The following is a 24,062-nucleotide window of genomic DNA, read 5'->3' on the forward strand; positions in this document are numbered from 1 at the left end:
GTTGCTCCACGGCATGTGGGATCTTCCCGGACCAGGGATCGAACCTGTGTCCCCTGCATTGGCAGGCGGATTCTCAACCACTGCGCCACGAGGGAAGCCCTGTGACAATGGTGTTGATAAGAAGAATTGATTTCTACTGAGAGGGCTGTGAGAAAAGTAGTATGGGAGGAATACTGGATCCAGTTAAGAAGGAGAAGGAGTCTTGGAGGAAAAGGTAGTGATTATGGAAAAGTCTGTTCTTAAAAGAATGATTCACCTTTAAATTACCAAATGAAACAAAAAGAAACAAATGAAGATGAATGTTATCACAGAAAAATGGTCAAAAGACATGGTCAGTCATTTTATAAAAGGAAACATTGAATGGTCAATAAATAAAATACTGAATCTTACTAGTAATTCGGGTAATGCAGTTGAAAATAAGTGAGATGCCATTCTTTTCCATCAGATTGGCAACAATTAATATATGCCTAAAAAGTGTTGTCATAGGATAAATTGCTCTTATTTTAGAGAACATTTTGGCAATATCTAGTAAAAGTGAAGATGTACACAACCTGTGACCCAGCAAGCCCAACTTTAAATTTATATCCTAGGAACTCTCTGAGAGTATATAAAATACTCTGTTTCTAGTAAAATTTGACTCCTATAGATTTAGAATCAGTTTGATGATTTATGTTACATACAGCATTTATAAAAATGTTATATACTTCATTGTTTCTAGCAGTAAAAAATTGAAAATTATATACATAGCTATCAATAGGGAAATGAAACTGAGATATGTTATTATGGTCGAATTCTTTACATCAGTGAAAGCGATTTTTGAGACTCCTGTTGCCTACTCTGCAGAACAGATGAACCACTTTACATTCCTAACAGCAATGTTGTAAAGTACCTGTCTTACTGTACTGTACTGTCTTACCTGTCTTGTGGTCCCTCAAAAATGTTTTCGTAATTATAGACAAAAAAGTGCCTCATTATTATGTTAATTTACATATTTAGATATTCAGCTCTTTTTCCTTAAATTGTCTACAAGAAATGAAATTAATGAAATTAACTGATTTGAATTTGATAGGGCCAGATAGTATTTTAGACTTTCAAGGCATACAGTCTCTGTTGCAGATACTGTGCTGTTGTAGTATAAAAGTAGCCATAGACAGTACATAAACAAATGGATATGGATGTGTTCCAATAAAACTTTATGGACAATGAAATTTGAATTTCATATAATTTTCACATGTCAGGAAATATTCTTTTTTTTTTTTTTTGCGGTACGCGGGCCTCTCACTGCTGTGGCCTCTACCATTGCGGAGCACAGGCTCCGGACGCGCAGGCTCAGCGGCCATGGCTCACGGGCCCAGCCGCTCCGCGGCATGTGGGATCTTCCCGGACCGGGGCACGAACCTGTGTCCCCTGCATCGGCAGGCGGACTCTCAACCACTGCGCCACCAGGGGAGCCCCAGGAAATATTCTTTTGATTTTATTTTTCACCACTTGCACTTTATTCCAGAAAAGCTACTTTTCACGAACCCATTCTAATTCAAATTATTTCAATTGAAAGAAAAGATCTTAATTTCAAGAAATACTGAATTTTTTTGGTTTTTACTTTTTCTTTTATTTATTTATGCATGCATGCATGCATGCCACGCCACGAAGCTTGTGGGATCTTAGTTTCCTGACCAGGGATCGAACCCGGGGCACAGGAGCGAAAGCACCGAGTCCTAACCACTGGACCGCCAGGGAATTCCCAACTTTTTCTTTTCTTTATAGCAGAGCTGACAGGATTGAACATGTCAGGAATCAAAAAATGTAATTTGTAATCTGTATTCTCGCAAAGATTTTCAAAGTAACCTGTATTACTTGTTCGCTGCTCCTTTAACCTGAAAATATGAATAATATAAAACTCTTGTGGGGACTTCCCTGGTGGCACAGTGGTTAAGAATCTGCCTGCCAATGCAGGGGACATGGGTTTGAGCCCTGGTCCGGGAAGATCCCACACGCCGTGGATCAACTAAGCCCGTGCGCCACAACTACTGAGCCTGCGCTCTAGAGCCCGCGTGCCACAACTACTGCAGCCCGTGTGCCTAGAGCCTATGCTCCTCAACAAAGAGAAGCCACCGCAATGAGAAGCCCGCACACCGCAACAAAGAGTGGCCCCTGCTCGCCGCAACTAGAGAAAGCCCGCGCACAGCAACAAACACCCAACTCAGCCAAAAAATAAATAAGTAAATTTATATAAAAAAAATAACTTGTGAAGCTATTGAAGATTTTTCAAAGAGAAGAATCATATTATTTGTCCAGATAAAATCTAAGATGTGTTTCTCAACCTAATATTACTTGGTTCTCAGCTAAATCATGAGAAGTAAGATGGGATAACCCAAAATACAGCCTAGCACAATTTGGTGCTTTTTGTATATGGTTGGTATTTATAAATGATTGTTGTGCTAACTCCAGGTGTGATTATTAACAACATAAGTTGGCCTGGGCTTCAAATTAAATAGGTAATATAGTTGATAAATGCTATAATAGCTTAAGAAGTAGGGTAAATAGATTTTAAGGTGAGTTTTTAAGTAAGGGTAGGACTTGGACTAGAATGAAAAAGGAGACAGAATTTGTGTGGTTGGAGAGAGGAATAAGAGATAAACAGTGGAAAGATTATCAGTGTCACCTTGAGAAGGGCTTTTAAAAAATGAAGCGTTTTGAGGTTTCCAATTCTGTAACTAGGGTTAACACTAAATAGGTCATATGAAGCATAATTTGAGTGCCACTCATTCTTGCAGATAGAAAAATTTGAAAGTCAGCTTGGACTGGGGTTTTCTTTTTACAGTGTGCAGCACTTATAGACTGCCATTGTGTGCTAGTTTGCTACTCCATCTAGTTCCCATTCAAGAAATGGTATTTTTAAGGTCTCTGCAGTAATGAAGAGTATAATCTTATCTCTATATCTGATCTGATGGCTTAGCTTGATAGACCCAAAATATGGAGACAATAAAGATCTGTCTTTATCAGGTTAGTTCTCACCCTTTGGAAAGCTTTATATTTGCGTGACCAACTTTATAAAGTGGCATAACCTAGAGACGTTTTCATGCCTTTTGGTGCTAATAGGGCTGGCTTAGAAAAGAAAAATAAAATTTAAATCAGTAAATATGTAGGAAAAAAATAAGGGCGGTGTATTTTTCATTACTGGAGTGTCATGGAATGAACAGTAATTATATGGTTGTATACTGTACAACATTAAACTCACAGTTATTTGGAATATGAGCAACAAGGAAAAGGAAGTAAACAGGCTTTGGGTTTGTTTTACATAATGCACTTTTATCAGCCATGACACATTGAGGTATAAGGCATTTAAAAAACAGTAATTTCTCGTGTGTCCTATATTTGGTACATATTGAGATCAGGCTAAATATACACTAGCAAGAGTAGTATACCAAAACTTCACAGTGATTAACCTGAGGCCTTTAAGATTCAGAATTTATTTCCCCATATAAAAATATTTTTTAAAGCCTTTCAAAAGATTTTAACATTAAGTATTTAACTTTTCATTGTTATGTACTGAAGTGTTTGTTGACCGAGTAAATGACATTTCCTTGACTTTGCTATTATTGAGTTAATGAAAACTTTGTTTACCAAATCTCAGTCCTTAATATTCTCTTCTGAGGAGGAGTTTATCACCATTACAAGGGTGCATAGGTGCACTGCTACTTGGAGAACTATCTATCCTTGGAGTGTGACAGAATTTTAAGATTGCTGACAGAACATGTTTGTTGTGGGTTCTACCCTGCTTTGGAGACAGTAATAACTCCAGGAGGTAAAAAGAGACAGTTCTACATATTTAGAAAGGGGGGGAAATAGCCCAAAACAATCATTCCCACATCCTGGCCCTCATGGCCCTTTCATTCTGTAGATCCTCTCAAGCTTCTTTTACCTTTTGTTTTTCCATTTGAAAGGGATGTTGTGACTAGCATCTGTTGATCAGTAGTGTTATAACTCTTCTGGTTTTTCTTTCCCCAAAGCTCTGTGTATCACTATATTTGAACCAACTTTCCTGAAATGACTTTTTAAGGTAATGTTATGAGCTACTTCATTCCTCTGCTGGGATCTGATTTAACCTTTAGAAAACATGGGAGGGGCCTATATAATATGCTAGATTCCAGATTGTATTTCCACAGGGCTAGTCTTGACTGTTCACTTGGAACATGCTTGATCCTGACACAGAATAGATTCACTACAGATCTTATTGCTGTCCATGACACATTATAAAACTTGTGTATATAAATTAGGTTTAGCACAAGCCTGAGCAGTGAGTGATAACTGAGTTTAAGTTAAGGTCCATTTCATACTAATATAAGACCGTGAAAATTTTCTTCTTGCTTTGTAAATGTTTTTTTTGGGTGAGCTTTGCCTATAATCAGTGCCTTGTACAGGACCAAAATAAAGTGGTTATTTATGTTGACTGATACCTGAGCCACTTATTGGCCTTTGATAGGGTCTTTATCTAATCCTGCTGGGATTCATATCAGTGGCCCTAGGGGGCTGAGATGTTTCTCAAAGATACCGTTTAAATGGCAAAACCACTCATCTTATTTAGGTAATGCTAAAGTATATCCCTCTTGGTTTCATTAAAATCTGAACTTTAAATATTTGGTACAGTGGGTTGGGTTTAAACTTCTGCTTTAAAATTAATCTCTTAATGTTTGAGAAACGCCTTTACTTTGTGGCTTTTGCAATGCAGCTAGTTCACGCTGTTTTTAAAAGGTCAAGTTAAAAGGCAGGGGCCTTAAATCCAGGGTTGCTTGAAGATGAAAAACTACAGCCGAATCCTACAATGAAAAGTTTTTCTGATGTGTCATTCCCATTGGAGGATATATATATATGTACATATATGTAAAACAGGTCCTGGCATAAAATATAAAATTAGGGACACAATAAAGTTTTCTTGTATAGGTTTTGAGAAACTGGCATTCCTCAAAATAGCAGATGAGCAATGCAGTTTTTGCTAATGGCACTTGCTGTGACTCAGAGCAAGGACCTACTATTGAATATTCTGCTAAAAATACCTTCAAATTCAAAGAATTGGACGATTTATTAACATGGCTACTTTACTAAAACATTTTCTGAAACCAAAAGCCATGATGATAATACATTTATAGCCTTATTAAAAGACTTTGTCATAGTTGGATAACCTAATAAACCAGAAAACTTTTTTTTTTTTTCCTACCTTCTCTAACTTAAGGTAGTGCCTGAAAACAAAGGCATTCAGTTACTGTTCAGGTAACTGTTAACAATGATTCAGCCTTCTGGGCTTCTAAACCAAGTATTGACAACCTTTTGTCCTGCCTCTACACCTTTAGCAAAAACAGTGTGCTACCATAAAAAGCTCTCTCATTACCTCAGCCAAAATCATTAATCTTTAAAAGGCATTGGTTTGGGTTTTGGGTTGGTTTTTTTTTTAACGTTTATCATGTAGTACATTTTTTTCTCTTGAAAATTTTTGGAGTTATTGATTTGAAGGAAAGTGTTCAAAATGAGCTGGTATACTGTAATCTATTTTTCTTCTCTCTAAATGATTCTGAAAACAACACATTCATTAGATTTCTGTGTGATGACACAGCAGTCACTCTCAGTGCAGTTTTGGTTAGATATTCCACACCAAATATCCAAGCTAAAATCAATTGCTTTGCGGATTCTCAACGTCTTTAAAATTACAGGTCTGTCTGAAAATGCAAGACAGGTATTAAGAAAGAAAATTTTGGTGGCCAGTTCATAATATAGCTCTTGTAACCCAGATTCTGAGATTGGAAATGTAACTTGATTAAGCTACTGCTTTAACTGTAATAAAACAGTAACTCCTTTAGATTTTTAATTTAGAATTTGTATACTTCCAAAAAAGATTCAAAGTAGCTATACTATTAAAGTGGTATTAGAAAGGTCATTTCGAATGCTGCAGAATACAGAACATCTTCAAGTATTTGGCTTAACAAAACATAATGAAATTTTGCCAAGCATAAATATTCACTCTGATGACATGGTGGCAAGGCTTTTCTTTGCCCAACAGTCTCTGTCTGCTCTCTTAACTGCCAAAGATTCTCTCACCCTCGGTATGTGAGGTATACTTTGGGAAAAACATTAAAAGCAATTTAAATGATTAAGCAAATTCTCAGCAAAACTGCTTAACACACAAAATTCTTGTATACCTAATAGAGTTTTCTGTTTAACTGGAAAGGTTACTAAAAATAATGTGTACTTGAATTCTTCCTCAGGATCTTTCTGGAACAGCAATCACATCTCTTTAAGATGAAAAGCATGGAACGAAATTCTTTTATGCTTTATTGTATTTGTGCTATTATGAAATATTATTACAGCTTATACTTTAGCAATAAAGTACTGGTAAGATTATTAATCGATAATGAATACCGTAGATACCTTAATGCTGTTAGAAGACACGATGCCCCCAGCTTTGAAGCGTTTGCATTCCCAAACACTGCTAGTTTACACTGTTGAGGAGGTCCCACTGAAATACAGCGCTAATAGTTAATCCCTTTCTCCAAGAGTGTACCTTAGCCACACCGAGGAAAAACATTAAGGTTTTACAAACCACCTTTAACCTAATTATCTAAATCTTTGAGGCTCATTAATTATTTGATATGGCTGGAAAAAAAAATCCTGCTATAATTTTAGTCCAATTTTTTAGCGTATTTATGACACTCAAATTCTTCACCAAATTTCTCAGCTAGACCCATATATATGTACATCCGCCAAAATGTCCGCAGAAACGTTAAGAAAGGCTATCACAAGGCCAGTTTGAGATACCTCATAAATGGCCTTCACTGCCCTTTGAGTCAATTGTTTAACGTCCCAAGAGACTACTAGTTCTGTTAGAACCTAAGCGTCAGCTTCTCCAACCCTCAGAAGGGCGTGCGTAAGGACAGATAGGATTTTTAAACCCCATTTCAGTGTTTCAGTGCCCCCCTCCCTGGGCTATAACAAACCACCCACCACAAGAGACTAGGCGGGGGAAGAGCGCTGCAGCCGGCTGCCAAGAGCGCTCTGCAGGGGGGCCGTTTCCCTGAGTCACGGAGAGGGCGGGAGGCTGGGCCCATCTGCCCACGCCACGTCCCCTTCGTAAGGGACTACGTTTAAATACGCAGGGCCCACTGGGAAAGGGAGCAGCACCGCCATTCCTCAAGGCGGCCCAACAGCCACCTCATTCCCAGGAGACGCCGCACTTCCCTAGAACTCGCTCTGCATTCCGGCAGCAATCAGCAGACCTTTCCTGACCAGCATCACGTGCACCCGGAAGTACGTGGGTGAGACCCAAAGCGCCCACGGAAATGACGTTGGTCGCCCCTAGTCGCATGATGTGGCAAAATGTGAAAAAAAAGGGGGGGGAGGGAAAAGCAGGCGGCTGGGGAAGGTGATGAGACAAAAAGTAGTCCCTCCGATTCCTCTATTTATCTCCGTGTCGCAGCAGTAAGCGAGGCCCTCAGCGCCCTGCGCCCCACGCTCCGAATTCCTGCGCTCCGATGCATCGCGGCGCTCCGTGGAGGAGTACATAAGGCGGAGGGGGTGAGGTGACCTGGGCGGAGTTCTGTCGCCAGGATCCTTCCGCAGGGCTAAACCGTTTCCGGAGTCTGCGCTGCGCCCGGTTCCGCCATTGCGGCTCTCGCGGACCCTGGAGCCTCCGCCCCCGACCTGAGCTCTTTCGTCTGCCTGCCAGTTTCCTGCGTCCCCGGAGACTCTCCTGCTGAGCCCAGCCTCCCCCCTCCCCCTTCTCCTCCTCTCCCTTGGAGAGCCCGGGCAGCCACTGCCCCACAGCCCCAGTGACAGGAGGAGACCATACACCCCCGACAGCGCCATGGCCCAGATTCTGCCAATTCGTTTTCAGGAGCATCTTCAGGTGCGGTGGGCCCGAGCTAGTGAGGGCTGTGGAAAGAGGGAGGTAGGAAGGAAGAAGCTGGAGTCTGAGCCCAAGCAAAAAGAGGAGAACCGGGGGGAGGGGGGATGGTGGTGGTGGTGGTATCGGTTCCTGGGGTAGATGGAGGATGGGGCACTATCTTGGAAAGCTTGAAGGGTTAAATGATGTGGGGCTTGGGTGGAAAGGAAGCGAGTCGGGGTGCATAGGGCAGTGAGGCCATACCTGGGTTTGAAGGCCTCTCTATCTTCGCTTCCTGGATGGCAAGAACTGCGTATAATAACCCTTCCACCCCGGTTTTATTCAGTTCATTCATTTGGGTACGTTGCGGGGCGTGGGGGGGGGGGCGTTCTCCCGCGTTTCTTCCGGAGCAAGAATTCTCTTCCCCTAGGGCAGCGCAGGCTGTCACCTCCCATTGCCCTCTTCCCTTTCCCCCATCGTGTCTGCACCCGGGAGTTGTGGCGCGGGTGGGTTGGGGAGAGGCAACCTTTTTTCTTCCTCCCTCTGCGGCTCTCAACGGGAAAGGCACCTTCCCCGGGCATGCGGAGAACGGCAGTGGCTCCTCTCTTGCCTTCCCCGAGGCAGTAGGAACTGGGAAGCTCACTGAAGGAAAAAAAAAAGAGGATAGAATGGGGGAACGTATTTCTCAGGGCGGTGTCAATTTCGGAGTGCGTGGGGTCAAGGTTCCTAAGGGGACTCGCCTTTTTTCACTTTCTTGATGTCTCTGGGCATGGTGCGGCTTTTATCCCCTCTTCGGTTCTAGAAGGGAGAAAAGAGTTGTTCAGAGGTTATCTTTGGAGCAGCTAGTTGGCTTGGCGTGAGTACTTTCCTCAGGATTGCATGGAATTGAACGACCCCTGGGGATAGAGCACACCTGCCCTGAGATATGCAAGGTTATTTGGTCTGTAATTGGTTTCCTTTAGTAGGTTCTAGAGTTCTTCCCCATGGTGCATTATCCTGTAGGCAACAGACTGTCTTATCTGGCAGCTTGCCCGTAGCGGGCCCGGGCAGGTGATCATTGGAGGACTTGACTGAATTAAGTCTCTTCTAAGCTTCTGATTTTCCTGGTTCACCAATCTGGTTTTACTTTGGCTGAAATAATTTATTAATAAAGTACGCTTTCTTTCTAATTACCTCCTTAAAGAGGTCTGTCTCAGCTCAGTCATTTGAAGGACTAATTCGTAATGATAAGAGATGCCAGTGGTTTGACATGACACTAATACTAGTGGCCTCTTGGACACTTTACCATTGAAGGCTGTTTACTTTCTGACATTGTTATAACAATAAATAAATGTTAATTAAAAGGTTTAATATTCTGGCTATCAACATGATTTCATTTTTTTTACAGGTATCACCTTTGCTTGCATCAGCAAGGCTTCTTTGTCTTGAAATGTAATGAATTATAAATCTTTACTCAAAAAATGAGTTAAGTAATGTACTTTATTCAGTCATTTTTGGTTTTCAGATAACTCATCTGATGTAATAGAACACTATCTTACAAAAGGTTAAAAAACATTGTGACAGAATGGACACAGAAGTTTTTGTTTATGCTCCATCCAAATTTGTATTGCTGTGGTTACTTCTGTTGAATGTGGAGTGTTAGGAAAATAACGTTTTTGAGTGTGAGGGGAAAACACAACCTTGTCCTGACACTCAAGTGCTTCTGGAATATAATCTTCCTGCAGACAAAAGTGTGTAAAATCATACACAAGAAAAGCAGTTATAGTTGCTGTTTACTTTACAAAACAGATATAGCCCGCTAGTAAATCTTGTTTCTTGACTGTTGGTGGTTTGAGCAATAGTTTTCCATTTCTATTAATGAGGAGACAAGGTTGTTGAATAATCCCAAAGACTGGACTCCAACCATGTCACTGATTGAAGACAGATTTAATATGGGTCTGATTTCTAAGTGGTTCAGAGTTTTTGCAGACACTTGAGTGAAGCCATTTCCTTCTCAAATACTTGAAGAGTTGCATATAAAGTTGCTTTGCAAATAAACTTGAAGAATTCAGTCATTCAGTTTTTGGAGTAGTATATATGCCATGACTAAGTTTAAGCGTGCTTTGGTGACTGTGTACTCAAGCTGATAATGATTAATTATTGTGCAGAGCCCCAGTCACCAACCTCTTCCAGGATAATATAATTCCTGACTTTTCATTTTTATCCCTTGCTGTATAAAAATTAATAAGGATTATTTTAATTGGCAACTTAGGTCTTTGACCTCTCAGCCCCTGCCAGTTTGCTAAGTAGCAGAAAACTTTCTGAAACACTTAGGATAAAAATTGGGAACAAGAATTGAGGAACCTGTGAAATCTTCAAAGCGTGAACTGTAAATAAATTTATTTTTATACCATGGAACTACTTTGGCCAGCTGAAGGGTCTGTCATCAAGGACTCAGAAGTACATCAAATGAAGCTTAATATTTTAAGTTATAAAGGAGTTTTTATTTCTTTTTTAGGATGTTGAGGCTGATAGCAGTGAACAGATGAGTGCCTATTTGAGCAAGATTTTGCTAGGATTGCAGGTTCTGAAAAAAATCCTAGGCTACCTATAGTGTTGCCTGCAACTCTGATTTCTTGGCTTATTAAGTATCTTTATGCCAATTGACATATTCTGCTGTATTCCCAGGTTCTTTGGGTCTGAAATTAAGTCTCCCAACCCTGCTCTTTTCCCTTTGATCCATAAATGTGTTGTGCATTCAATGGTAGGGGTTCTTGCTATGATTATTTTAATTTGCAAAGAGAAAGCAATGCTGAGTATTACTGGGATATGTTATATGCTTAACCGTACTTCCTGGAAGAGGCATACTGCTTGGAATTATGTTGCAGTCTACTTTAGGAATAGCTTCCGAGTTTAAGATGTATCAAGGTTTTCAGAATTTTCCTAATGGTCAGTTTACTCAACTTAAAGGGGTGTGGCTAATTCTAGTGAATGTGCTTTCACTCTGTTTAGGAAATAATTTAAGGCCTGAAACTGTGTGTAGAATCACAATCATTTTCATTTTGGTGTGCAGTGAAATACATGATTTCAGGAACCTTAACTTAATGATATTTGAATTATATTTAACAGGATGTTTTTCTGTCTTTGTTACTGCGTGGCTTTTGCTTTTTGAGAGTTACTATCCAATAGAACTTTCTTCCATGATGAAAATTTATACTAGCTACATAGCCATATTGAGCACTTGAAATGTGGTCATTGTGACTGAGGGACTAAATTTTTACTTTTATTTCTTTTCAATTAATGTAAATGTAAATAGCTACATAAAGCTATTGACTACGACATGGGACTGCGCAATTACAGGCCATTCTGATGTGCTTTTTAAGAGTGAAGATTTATCTGGCCACCTATATTTCTATGTTTAGAACATTTTGTTACTAAAATTAAAACATTCACTAATAGAAAGTGTTGGTTGAATACTGTCTCTTTTGGGAGGTGATTATGAACAGTGACTAGTGAATGGAAGGAGCAGCAGACTTTCTTGTGAGAGTCTGTTGTGTCCTATGAATGTGGCTGGGTGCTTCCACGTCTTCATCTAATTCCCCCAGATATCCTTCTTAAACAGTAGGAGAAAGTGAGACTCAAACTAGTGCCCTAGGGAACCTGTCAGAGTGGGATTTGAACCTAGGTCTTCTGACACTAAATATTTTGAAGAAAAATAATGATTGACCTTAAGAGGAGAAGTTATTAGTATCCTAGTGTGCTGTTTTATCTGTTGGACTTTTCCTTGAGAAGGTGACTTCTCTTCTGGTTTAACATGTGGTTAATGATGCCATATAGTAGACAGATCAGGGGTTTGGAGGTTGTTGAGACCAGTTCCATCCAGTAGAAAAATATGAGCCACATCTGTAATTTTACATTTTCTAGTGGCCATATTAAAAGTAAAAAACAGGTGAAATTAATGTCTCATTTAACTCAGTGTACCCCAAATGTTATAATTTCACCATGCAATCAGTATAAACTTTTCAGATGAGATATTTTACATTCCTTTTTGGGGGGTACTGAATTTTCAAAATCTGCTGTGTATTTTACACTTAGAGCACATCTCAATTCAGACCCTATTTTCATTGGATATATTTGACCTGTATTTAGCTTTCATAAAATTTACAGTTGAAAAAGCAGGTTTGCACATGTAGGTTGTTCCAAACATAAGTTTTCCATAATTGACTCGATTAACAGTTACTATTTAATTTTAATTAACTTAAAGTTGAATTACTATTTAATTTTAATTAACTTAAACTTGAAAATTGAGTCAGAGTAGCCACATTTGAAGTTCTCAGAACCACATGTGGCTTGTGAAATGTCGCTACAGTATTGGAGAAGGCAGGTTAAGACTAACCTCTTGCTCCTTTTTCTCTGTAAAATATGTGTACTACCTCACAAAGTTACCGTGAAGATCTGAGATCATGTATGTGAAAGTACTTGGTGTAGCATTTGAAGGGTATTAATTGTTGGCTATATAATTTTTGTCCAGTATATTCTATTCAGGTATCTATCTCTTAACCAGTGACAACATTTTATTTTGCAGATTTAAGACCTAGATTTTTATGGTTTATAAATATTTGGTACTCACCTGAGATTTGAATATTTACTATATACCAACAATTATGTTACACTCGGGACAAAGTGGTGAACAAAACTGACTGCAGCTTGCATTTGTGCTTGCATTGATTAGTTGGCAGAGGCTGTCCACACATAATTGTAACCATGGATGTTACTGAATGTTTGATATTGTGCAGGATTTAATACAAATATTCATATGACACAAAATTGATTCTGCTCTGAAACTGCTCAAAAGGAAGAAAAAATTTTAATTAATCTTTTATAATAGCCCGTGAGTGCTCACATGTGCCGTTGGTACATCTTTAATTAGTGTTCCTTGGTCAGACTCCTGATAAACCACATCTGATAAATTACCCACCTGGAATGCCAGTCAGGCCTTTGTTAGTATTTATATGTCCTATAAGATGGTAGTGCAGAAGTGTATGTTCTCACTTAGATAGGAAGTGAGTTCATAGCTGATATTTTAGTCCTTCATATTAGAACAAGGCTGTTTTTTAAAATTTATTTACATAGCCATGCTAAAGCTATTTCATAAAATCAAATTCTAAGCCGTAGCAAAGTTTCCAGTTCTTGGGTATCTTTTCTTTTTTTCCCCCACCCTTACTTGGCCAAGTGCCTGAGGCTAATGCTCTTAACTCAGGGGGTGGCAGGAGGCTTGGATCTGAATGTATTATGCAAAACCCATCTGTCAGACTCAGATTTTTGTGTCTCTTCTTTTGTGTTATGAAAGACATAATTTAAGATAGTTTACATAATTTATGATAGTTTATCCTAGTTCAGAGGGAATAACTATTCATCAAATCCTAATTGTCCTGAAATCTACAAGATCAGAATAAATTGACCATTATAGCTATTTGAGCACCTACTGTGTGCCAAGACCTCTGCTAAATCTTTTATGTTCATGATCTCATTTGATTGGCAAGAACATCCCTTCAGGTAGGTAGGGTTAGCCTTATTTTGCAGATGGGGAAACTGAAGTTCATAGCAGTTAACCTGTAGAGTCACACAGCTAGTGAGTGGGTGGTAATATTTGCTCTTCTTTCATTGTGGCACATTGCCTCATTTGGTGAATGATCTGTATAATTTGTATGTATGCTGTGGTGTTCTTTGATGTATACATTCTACTAGTATGTTTTTAGGTCAGTAGTTTTTATGAGAAAATTAGGGGCCAGTGAACCAACACCTGGATTTTCTATGCCTTAAACGGTTATTGAGATGATGTTTTTTAAAGGGCTTTATCCAAGTTCCCACTAAAAAATTGTGCAGAATGATTGGAATCAGGTTAACTTGTAATAACCAAGATTATCTATATCCCTGTCATAAGGCTAAACTTCTCAAATTTCTCTTAGACTTTTCCTTAGTGACAAGAGAGTGAATATGTTCCAGCCTGAAGCCACTTGTGAAAGCAGGAAACTTCTGCTTTCTATTTTACTGTATTATTTATGTTTTTGTGTTTATTCTAATGTAAAACGTGAATAGAACTCAAGGAAGACTGTTATGCTTGGGGAGGGAGGATGGGAAAAGTGGGAGTAGAACATGCTTCCTCAGTTTGAATAGCATAACCGTAGAGGGGAATATGGTTACACATTTGTAGGATTGTGCTTTGGAGACAGAACTGCCAGTAATACTGGTACTTCCTTTTCTGAATCATTGGGTAAGTAAGGACTTTTCTTTAAGTTCTGAAGTACAGCAGATTTTATTATTTATTTATTTGGCTGCGGCATGCAGCATGCGGGATCTTAGTTCCCTAACCAGGATCGAACCTGTGCCCCCTGCACTGGAAGCGCGGAGTCTTAACTGCTGGACCACCAGGGAAGTCCCCTGAAGTACGGCAGATTCTAAAGCTTATTTTTGAAAGAATAGGAACTGGGTCCATTAAAACCATATGGTCACGTTAAAAAATTTAAATTCTGCAGTATACCGTTGTGGAAAATGTTTCACATGTTTAATCCGAGCTCTTATCTTTTTAGCTTTTCTCAACTTCCTCTTTTATTATATTTAAAACAATACTTTCTGGCAGTTGTAAAGTTAGCCTATAGTATGTGGTTGTATTTATATCATGATACTTAGCCCATACAGATATTAATCCTTAGCCCCTATGCTGGAGGGGAGTCTCTCTTTATCCAGTTGAGTTGAACATATATGCTATGCTCAAGGAAAAAATTACCCATTTATCCAGTTATTGAAGACAAGATCTTAGAGTTACACCAGACTCTCTTCTTCTCATTTTCTACATCCAGTCCATTTCTGAAGTAGGGAAGGTGATTGCAGTGTTTAATGACCCCCGTCTGTTGAAACTGGGAATCATGGTAGATGAAAAATGAGAATTGGGTTGAGAGTTGCCTTCGTCTATTTCTGACCAGCTGCTCATCTGAGAAAGAGGACTTAAAAACCACTAAAGTGGACAGAGGGAAGCCAAAGACTATCCACATATGTTCAGCCTGGCAAAAAACTAACTTTGGGTAGATCTCATTATTTGAGGATTAATAATTAGGGAAATAAACCTATAGGGAGAACATGGTTTACAAAATCCATCTCTTTCCCAACTCTCTACAGTACTTTACATTCTTTCCTATTGAACTATGCAAATCTAAGGCAGGTGTCTTTTTTTAACCATAAAATATTCCGCAGGAAAAAGTTTCCTTATATTAAAAGTCTTACCAAGTGTCTGTATTACTGAGTCCTTTACAGTTGCTTCTGTTTGAATTGAATACTACAACACTGTTCAGGGAAGGCTACCATGGACTTGAAATCAGCTGGATTGGTAAGAGGTAAATTTAACACACCTAATAATTATTCCTCTCTGTATGGCTTCACAATTACAACTGTTGGATGTTGTAAGCAAACATTTTAAATTTCACTCATAAACCAGTCCATTAGGGAGGTGTTTCTGGAGACTGTAATCCAAAAACAAGTGTAAAAACACCTCTCCTAATACAGAAATAGAAATTTGAGGCATGTTATAAATTTCCCATGATGGTACCATAATGAATTTTTAAAAAGCACTTTGATGGAATGCAGATGACTTTCCACTGCTAACGAAGACACTGATGTAAAAAATGCGCATGAAGAGTTTAAAATGGTTTCTGAAATATGAACAGTAGAAAAACATTTCCGAGTTAATTATTTTATAATTTTAAATGTCTATATAAACTGTCAAATGACTACATGAATTATATATTAAGCACATCTAAAATTAAAATTAACCATTTTAAAGTGAACAATATAGTGGTATTTAGTAAGTTCAGTGTTTTGCAACCATCACCTGTATCTAGTTCTAAAACATTTCATTACCCCAAAAGGAAACTTCATATCCATTAAGCAGTCTCCTTCCTCCCTCCTCCCATCCCCCAGCAACCACTAATATGCTTTCTGTCTCTATGAATTTATCTATTCCTATAAATGGAATCATACAATGTGTGACCTTTTGTTGTCTAATTTCCTTCACTAAGCATACTGTTTGAGGTTTATCCATGTAGTATGTATCAGTACTTTACTCATTTATGGCTGAGTAATACTCCATTGAATGGATATGCCACATTTTATTTGTCCTTTCATTGATCCATGAACATTTGGATTCTTTCCACCTGTTGGGTATTGTGAACAGTGCTGCTGCGAACATTACAGGTTTTTGTTTGAATACATATTTTTAGTTCTTTTGGATATATACCGAGGAGTGGAATTGTTGGGTCATATGGTAACTCTATATTTTAACTTTTTGAGGGACTGCCCAACTTTTTCACAGCAGCTACACCACTTTACATCCCCATCAGCAGTATATGAGAGTTGCAATATTTCCACATTCTCTCCAGCAGCTATCAAAAGCTTTTTTGGATGACCAGGGAATAGTCTACTTGGGAAAATGAATACCCTATTTGGTGTTTTTTACTTCCATGTGTTCTCTCCCAATCTTTGTAGCTCTGCCCTCCCTTAAATCGTGTGTCCTGCTTTAGATTGCATTTCCATAACCAGTCATAGCTTGGGTAGCATTCAGTTGTTATGTGCCAGCTGAATGGCATTTATACAGGAAAGGGCATAACCTTGGGGAGTCATACCTATCTGCAAGGTTTGAGGTGTAAAAACTTCCCTGTATTTCCCTGCAGCTTGGTCAGAATTGATATGTGATATTTCATCAAATTATCGGATTATTATTTTTAAAGAACGAGTTACATTTAAAGGTTTTTTAATTTTCCAGTTAGTAGTTGGCTACAAGTAGGAAAGATTCTTTGAGTCTCTTGATAGTTTACCAAAGCTAGTAGTCTTATAGTTCCTGTCTCCAACTGTGGTTCCTTCCTGAATGTATTACTTAACAATATGGAGTGACCAGAGTAAAAAAATTCTCCTGGGCTTCCCTGGTGGTGCAGTGGTTGAGAGTCCACCTGCCGATGCAGAGGACACGGGTTCATGCCCCGGTCCGGGAAGATCCCACATGCCGCGGAGCGGCTGGGCCCGTGAGCCATGGCCGCTGAGCCTGCGCGTCCGGAGCCTGTGCTCCGCAACGGGAGAGGCCACAACAGTGAGAGGCCCGCGTACCGCAAAAAAAAAAAAAAAAAAAAAAAAAAATTCTCCTGGGAATGATTGCCTCAAACACTAACATGGAGTAGAAATAAATCTATATGTTTAAGTGTGGGGTCCACAAGGGCATTTTTATTTGTTGCTTAAAATGTGTGGAGCACATAGAAAACAATGGCTGGTATACTGTTGATGAAAGAATTAAAGGAATGCTGCACTTTCAGCATTTTTATTTATTTCCTGTAGAAGACAGAAACTGCAGTTTTTATTTGACATTCTGCTAGTTTCCTGGAAGGGCTCAATGAAGTTACTGTTGTCAGCATTTTCTTCACTGTGATTAATATTAGTGAAGGTAGAGGATGTTTTGGAACTTTTAAAGGAAGTTATGCTGAGTGAAATCCTTGGGATAGGAAGTTAACCACATCTTCAAGCACCTAAAAATATCTGTATTGGGTGACATCCAAGTATCAGCAGGACTCGAAAATTGTTGACCTCTTAACTCTATAGCAGTAACACTTAAGTCTTTGTCAAGATACAAGATTCATTTACAGAAAAGGTAACTGAAATAGGATTATACATAGAGCATAGCACAAAATGTCCTTGTCTGAAATACAGTAGCTGTACATGCTTCCTTTACATTCTAACAATTCAGATGAAACGAGGAAGGAACTGGAAAGTGTAAAGCCAAGCACTAATTGTGAAACATAATCCTTAATAATGCTGTCATAAACACAAATTTTCTTTTTTTTTTTTTTTTGCGTTACGCGGGCCTCCCACTGTTGTGGCCTCTCCCGTTGCGGAGCACAGGCTCCGGACGCGCAGGCTCAGCGGCCATGGCTCACGCGTCCAGCCGCTCCACGGCATGTGGGATCTTCCCGGACCGGGGCAGGAACCCGTGTCCCCTGCATCGGCAGGTGGACTCTCAACCACTGCACCACCAGGGAAGCCCCATAAACACAAATTTTAATGTATTTTGATTTTCAGCTGGTAAATGAGTTCTGTTCTGAGTCTACTAGTCATTCATTAGGAAGCATACTTACCGGGTGTGCTTATAAAGAAGTCTATTTCCAATGAGTGTTCCTATCTGATCACATGTAATAAGCGCTGGTTGAAATTAGTAAGCTCAAAGCAAACTTATTACTCCTTTAATTATGTGATATTTGTAGGCACAGACACAACTGTGATTGATTGCTGAGACAGACGTTGTGCTGATGGAGAGTATCATCTTTAGCCAGTCAGAGAATTGGGCATTGAAAAAGTAGTCTGGTTTTCCTTGGTTGAATTGTCATATGCCAGAATTTTCTACCCTTTTTATTTTATTATTTTAACTTCTGGCTGCACAATGTAGCTTGCGGGATCCTAGTTCCCCGACCATGGATCGAACCCGCACCCCCCGCAGTGGAAGCTTGGAGTCCCAACCACTGGACCACCAGGGAAGTCCCTCTACCCTTTTTAATACATGTATACTATTGGATTAAATATATACATATATATATAGATAGATAGAGAGAGAGAGTCCATTCAGTTCCTTTAACAATATTTTCATAGTTTGATCACTAATGTAGTCTACTAAGATGCTGACTCACCATCAGTGGGTTTCCTGATTCCTTGATATAAGAAGGCTTTGCTAGCTGTCTTTAGTAACAAGAATTTTGAAAAAAGCAAGTTGGGCTTCCCTGGATTTGACTATGTAATGTTAGTAGCATGACATCAGACCCAACCTGTTTTAGAATAGTTGTCATGATACCATAGTCCCAGAGCTAAATAACTGTAAAAGGATAGAAATCCCTAAAATAGAGTGCTTATGTGCCCCCACTGTGTTCTAAGTGCTTGCTGTATGTTAAATCACTTAAAACCTTTTGTGCAGCACCTAGGCATGCCTTGCTCCCCCTCAAACAGGGATGGACACTTTCTCTTTTCTGTTTGTCACATGTACAATTAAATCGAGTACAGTTTCAAAACCAAGACAAGAAAAAACAAAGCTTAAAGCATTAAAAACTGATGAGTATGTAACTTAGATTTCTGAATCTAATACTGCTGAAGTTAAAACAATTTTTTTTACCAGATTTAATTTTAATACAATCTCTTTCACAGTTAACATTGTTGAAACTGGGGATTCATCTTACCGTTGTATACTCTTTACCCAAAAGCTTTATGATATTGATGAGCATCTTAGAAACTGAGGCAGTGGTAGTTTCTCAGGCACAGAGATGGGCCTTTCTTTTCTCATGTTCTCTGAAGGAATTACATCTTATTATTATCTGTACCTTCTCAGTACTTCTCAGTCCCTTATAACTTGGGCCTTAGCTATTTGAATGTTTAGTGATTTCTTGAAAGAGGCACCGAGACTTAGGTGTGCTGTTCCTTGGGCTCTTTCTTGTGCTACCATTGAACTTTGTAGATTTTTTTTCCCCAAAGCCTCCCACAGATATCTGGACTTTGAAACCTGAAAGTTCTAGTTTTCCCTGCTTCCCCTTGTCAGAAATCCTTATATAAGATGAAAGTGTTTCTTTGCCAACTAGCCTTTATATTTTACCAGAGTTTAATGTAAAAGAAGTTCTCCCTTTCTCCTTGTCGGATTCCCAAGAAAAACTTCTGAAAACAGTGCTCTCCAGTAGAACTGTGCAATGATGGAAATGTTCTGTATTCTGTGCCTTCCAATACAGTAGTCACATGTGATAGTTGAGTACTTGAAATGAGATTGATGTGAATGAGGAACTGAATTTTAAATTTTATTTACTGAACAAAATTAAATAGCTGCATGGACCAGTGGCTGCCATACTGGACAGTGTAGCAAACCTCTCAGTTCTGATAGGGCAGACATTATACAGCTCCTTTACAGAGCATAAACTCTTTCTCTGGAATTATGTCACTCTTTGAATGGTTTGATTTTCATCTTTACCTTTTGAAGTTGTGTTCTTCCTTCCTGCCCTACAGGTAAATTGCCTAATAAAAGTCTAATCCCTACAATTGCAATGTAATTTTCAAGTTCTGTAACCTATAAGAGCAGAGATTCATCCCTCTTTTAAAACTTAAAAAAAAAAATTGCAAGGTTTTATAATACTGGGAAGAGCATATACCCAATCATCTAGATTTTTAATAATATTTTGCTGTATTTGCTTTTTTGTTTTAATTAAACATTTTTTAAAATTCAGGCTGTTGTGACATTTTATAAATATTCCAGCATGCATCTTTAGAAGATAAGGACATTTTCTTACAATCACGATATCATTATAGCATCCTAATAGTTAACAGTTCCTCAGTACCTAAAAACCAGTCCGAATTCACATTGGCCCCAAATGTTATTTGGTTTCTTTAAAGCAGGATCCAAGCAAGATCTACATGTTGCTTTCAGTTGCGACTCTTAAGTTTCTTGTAAGAAACGTTTTATTCATACAGAGTTTGAGATTTACGGAAAAGTTTGAAGAATGGTACAAAGATTCTTTGTACACTTTACCCAGATGTGTCAGTTCTTATCATTTTTTACATTTGACTTATCCTCTTTAGCCTCTCTACGTACATTTTTTACTGAACTGTTTGAAAGTAGTTTGCTGATGTGATGTCTCTTTGCCACTGCATACTTTAGTGGGGGTTTTTTTGTTTTTTTTTTGTTTTTTTTTGCGGTACGCGGGCCTCTCACTGTTGTGGCCTCTCCCGTTGCGGAGCACAGGCTCCGGACGCACAGACTCAGCGGCCATGGCTCACGGGCCCAGCCGCTCCGCGGCATGTGGGATCTTCCCGGACCGGGGCACGAACCCGTGTCCCCTGCATCGGCAGGCGGACTCTCAACCACTGCGCCACCAGGGAAGTCCTAGTGTGTATTTAATAAGAATAACAAAATGGTCTTCTATAGCCATACTGCAGTAATCGAGGTGAAGAAATTGACTTTAACAGAATACTGTTATCTCGGGCTTTATTCAGATTTCATCAGTTCCAATAATGTTCTTTATATCAAAAGAAAACTCATGATCATGAATTGCATTGAGTTGTCCAGTTTCTTTAGTTGTTTTTAGTCTGAAACTCTATTTGTATTTCAAGACGTAGATTTTTTTTTTTTTTTTTTTTTTTTTTTTGCGGTACGCGGGCCTCTCACTGTTGTGGCCTCTCCCGTTGCGGAGCACAGGCTCTGGACGCGCAGGCTCAGCGACCATGGCTCACGGGCCCAGCTGCTCCGCGGCATGTGGGATCTTCCCGGACAGGGGCACGAACCCGTGTCCCCTGCATCGGCAAGAGAACCCTCAACCACTGCGCCACCAGGGAAGCCCGGGAGATATTTTGAGACTTTGTAAATATGTGTTACTCCTCAAAATTTCATCCATTAATTTAATATCCATTGATGATCCTTGCCCAAATCAATTATTGTGTTGACTGCAAAATACTGACTTTTAAAGAATTCCATTGATCTTTCACCATTTTTTTTAAAAATTAGGGTATAGTTGCTGTACAATGTTGTGTTAGTTTCTGCTGTCTTTCACCATTTTTAAGTTAGCTTTCTTCTCCAAGAAACAACTTTTCCTTTTATATTTATTATATTAGTGTTGGACTCCTGGGTTTCATAAATCTCTTTTAATCTATAATTGTCCTGAAAAGTAATTAGCAGTATACATATAGTAAAGGAATGTTGTCCTTCTGTGTAAGAATATTTAGGCCTCCAGAATTTTAGGCATATTGAAAAGAAGAGATGGGAGAGGCTTTCATTCTTTAAGAAAGTTCTTTTATTTGAGGAGCTTAAGGTTTAGTTGGATAAATGGATCTGAAATTGTGGGGCATGGGCAGATTAGGAAAAGTTGGGAAATTTTGGTTTTGGAAAGGTTTGGTAGAAGGGAGAGAAAGAGGCAGTGTATGTCTCTGAACCAGGTAGTTTCAACTCTTCTGCACACTAAGGGGAGAAACGCTGAGCCTGCTTTCCATTTCACCTTCTATTTCTTAGCCTTGAGCTCTTTACAGTAAAGAATTTTTTATGATACTGACCTTATGCCTTTTGTTTGCATTAGCTTTCCCGGCTTGCTCCCTAAACGAAGGTGTAGGAGACATATTTGCCAAGTTTGTTAGAAAGCCTTAGCAATACTGTTCCATAGTGCCCCTAAAAATAAGAATTGAAATAAAATAGGGTTACTTAGCATGAATATGTTACATGATGCCATGTTATGTGATTTTGAAGATTCTGCTCTCTACCTAACTTTATTTTAAAAAAATTTTTTTAAGTCTTTATTGAATTTGTTACAATATTGCTTTTTTAATATAAATTTATTTATTTTATTTTATTTATTTTATTTTTGGCTGCATTGGGTCTTCGTTGCTGCACGCAGGCTTTCTCTAGTTGCAGCGAGCCGGGGCTACTCTTCGTTGCGGTGCGCGGGCTTCTCATTTTGGTGGCTTCTCTTGTTGGGAGCACGGGCTCAAGGCACGCGGGCTCCAGTAGTTGTGGCTTGCGGGCTCTAGAGCTCAGGCTTAGTAGTTGTGGTGCACAGGCTTAGTTGCTCTGTGGCATGTGGGATCTTCCTGGACCAGGGCTCGAACCCATGTCTCCTGCATTGGCAGGCGGATTCTTAACCACTGTGCCACCAGGTTAGCCCCTGCTTCTGTTTTATGCTTTGGTGTTTTTGGCTGTGAGGCATGTGGGATCTTAGCTCCCCGACCGGAAATTGAACCTGCATGCCCTGCATTGGAAGGCGAAGTCTTAACTACTGGACCGCCAAGGAAGTCCCTCTACCTAAATTTAGTTAGGCAAATTAAAGAGCAGAATTGGAAATTTTAAAAAGTAATTTCCTTTTCTTGAAAGAAAAAACAAACAAAAATTCAGTGTCTAATAAGTTAAGCACCCAGAGACCAGTAATCTTTTATCAGTAATCAAAAGAAATACACACCCAGAATTTCAGCCAACTTCTAGGACAGCTGTATTAAGCAGATAAAATGCAAATACAAAAAAAGCTTACCTTGAGCTGGCCTAACTACTGATGTGTTATATGTACTAATAGTATCTATTGAAGTTTTATTATGTGTAAGGCACTGCTCTGAAAGCACTTCACATTAAATCCTCACAATTGTGGGATATGTACTATCATCTCACATGTTTCAGGTGAGGAAATGGATATACAGAGATAATTGATTTGCCCATGATCATTTATGTGGCAAAACTAGGGCTAAACCCAGACATTTTGGCTCTTATGAGGAATCCACAGAACTAATTCTGGATAGCACTTGTAGTTTATAATCAGAGTTAAACATTTGTACAGTAATTGTCTACTTGAATGAAGAAACCCTCTGTGTTCTCTAGGTTATGGGGAATCTGAAACACTATTTTTCACTTCAAAACTAAGAATGCAGTGTCTCACTTTTTTCTCTTGGCATGTTAATCCAAATTGGGGTGAGGAGGGGAGCAGAGGGAAAAGGAATCATTTTTTTATCGTTTGTAAAATGTAATTCCAGGGCACTCCAGAGTTTTGGGTGTGCTGATTAACAGTAAATCTATTAATATTTACAGTCAGCCCTCCCCTCCATATCTGTGGTTTCCCATCCATATGAAGGACTTTCCAGCATCTGTGGATTTTTGGTATCTGCGAGGGGTCCTGAAACCAATCCCCAGTGGATACTGAGGGATGGACAACTGGACTTATTTTTTGGAATCTGAACTAGACTTACGTGTCAAGTCCTACAGTATTGCCACTTACAGACCAGTGTCCAAAATCTAGCCTGGAAACTAAACAAATTACACAGTTTGGGTGGCTTTCTTTAAAGGGGGAGCAGTTTTGTGCATGTGCCATTAGTGTTTTTTTTTAAAGGGAGAATGGAAATACATACTTTCATGTGTGCATAGGATATCCAGGATGGAAAAGTATCTCTAATTGCTAGGGGGAGAGAGGTATTACTGGAAACGTGGAGTGGGTGACTTTTCATAGTGTATATACCCTTTTGTATAGTATGAATTATTTGCCATGTACATGTAATAACTATTCAGAAAAAGTAATCCCTTTTCTTGGGCCTAAGTTTATTGACTCCATAGTCTTATTTTATAACAGCAAAATAAAAGTTCTTTGAAGTTTAAAAAAAACACTTTATTATAGAAACTTCCAAGTATATC

At 39.1% G+C, this 24,062-nt stretch overlaps 1 protein-coding gene across 2 annotated transcripts in view; it reads left to right on the top strand.

Moving 5' to 3' along the window:
- Nucleotides 1-7,515: 7,515 nt before the first annotated feature.
- CLTC (clathrin heavy chain) overlaps nt 7,516-24,062 on the top strand; it is a 61,840-nt gene continuing 45,293 nt past the window's right edge. Inside the window, exon 1 of one of the 2 annotated variants that reach the window (XM_079905172.1) lies at nt 7,516-7,894. In XM_079905172.1, coding sequence (XP_079761298.1) covers nt 7,853-7,894 — 42 coding nt within the window. In that variant the 5' untranslated portion in view covers nt 7,516-7,852. The remainder of the gene's footprint in view (nt 7,895-24,062) is intronic. The other variant, XM_079905173.1, reaches the window with a different exon arrangement.

The sequence above is a fragment of the Stenella coeruleoalba genome (assembly GCF_951394435.1).
Source record: "Stenella coeruleoalba genome assembly, chromosome: 19".
Lineage (NCBI taxonomy): Eukaryota > Metazoa > Chordata > Mammalia > Artiodactyla > Delphinidae > Stenella > Stenella coeruleoalba.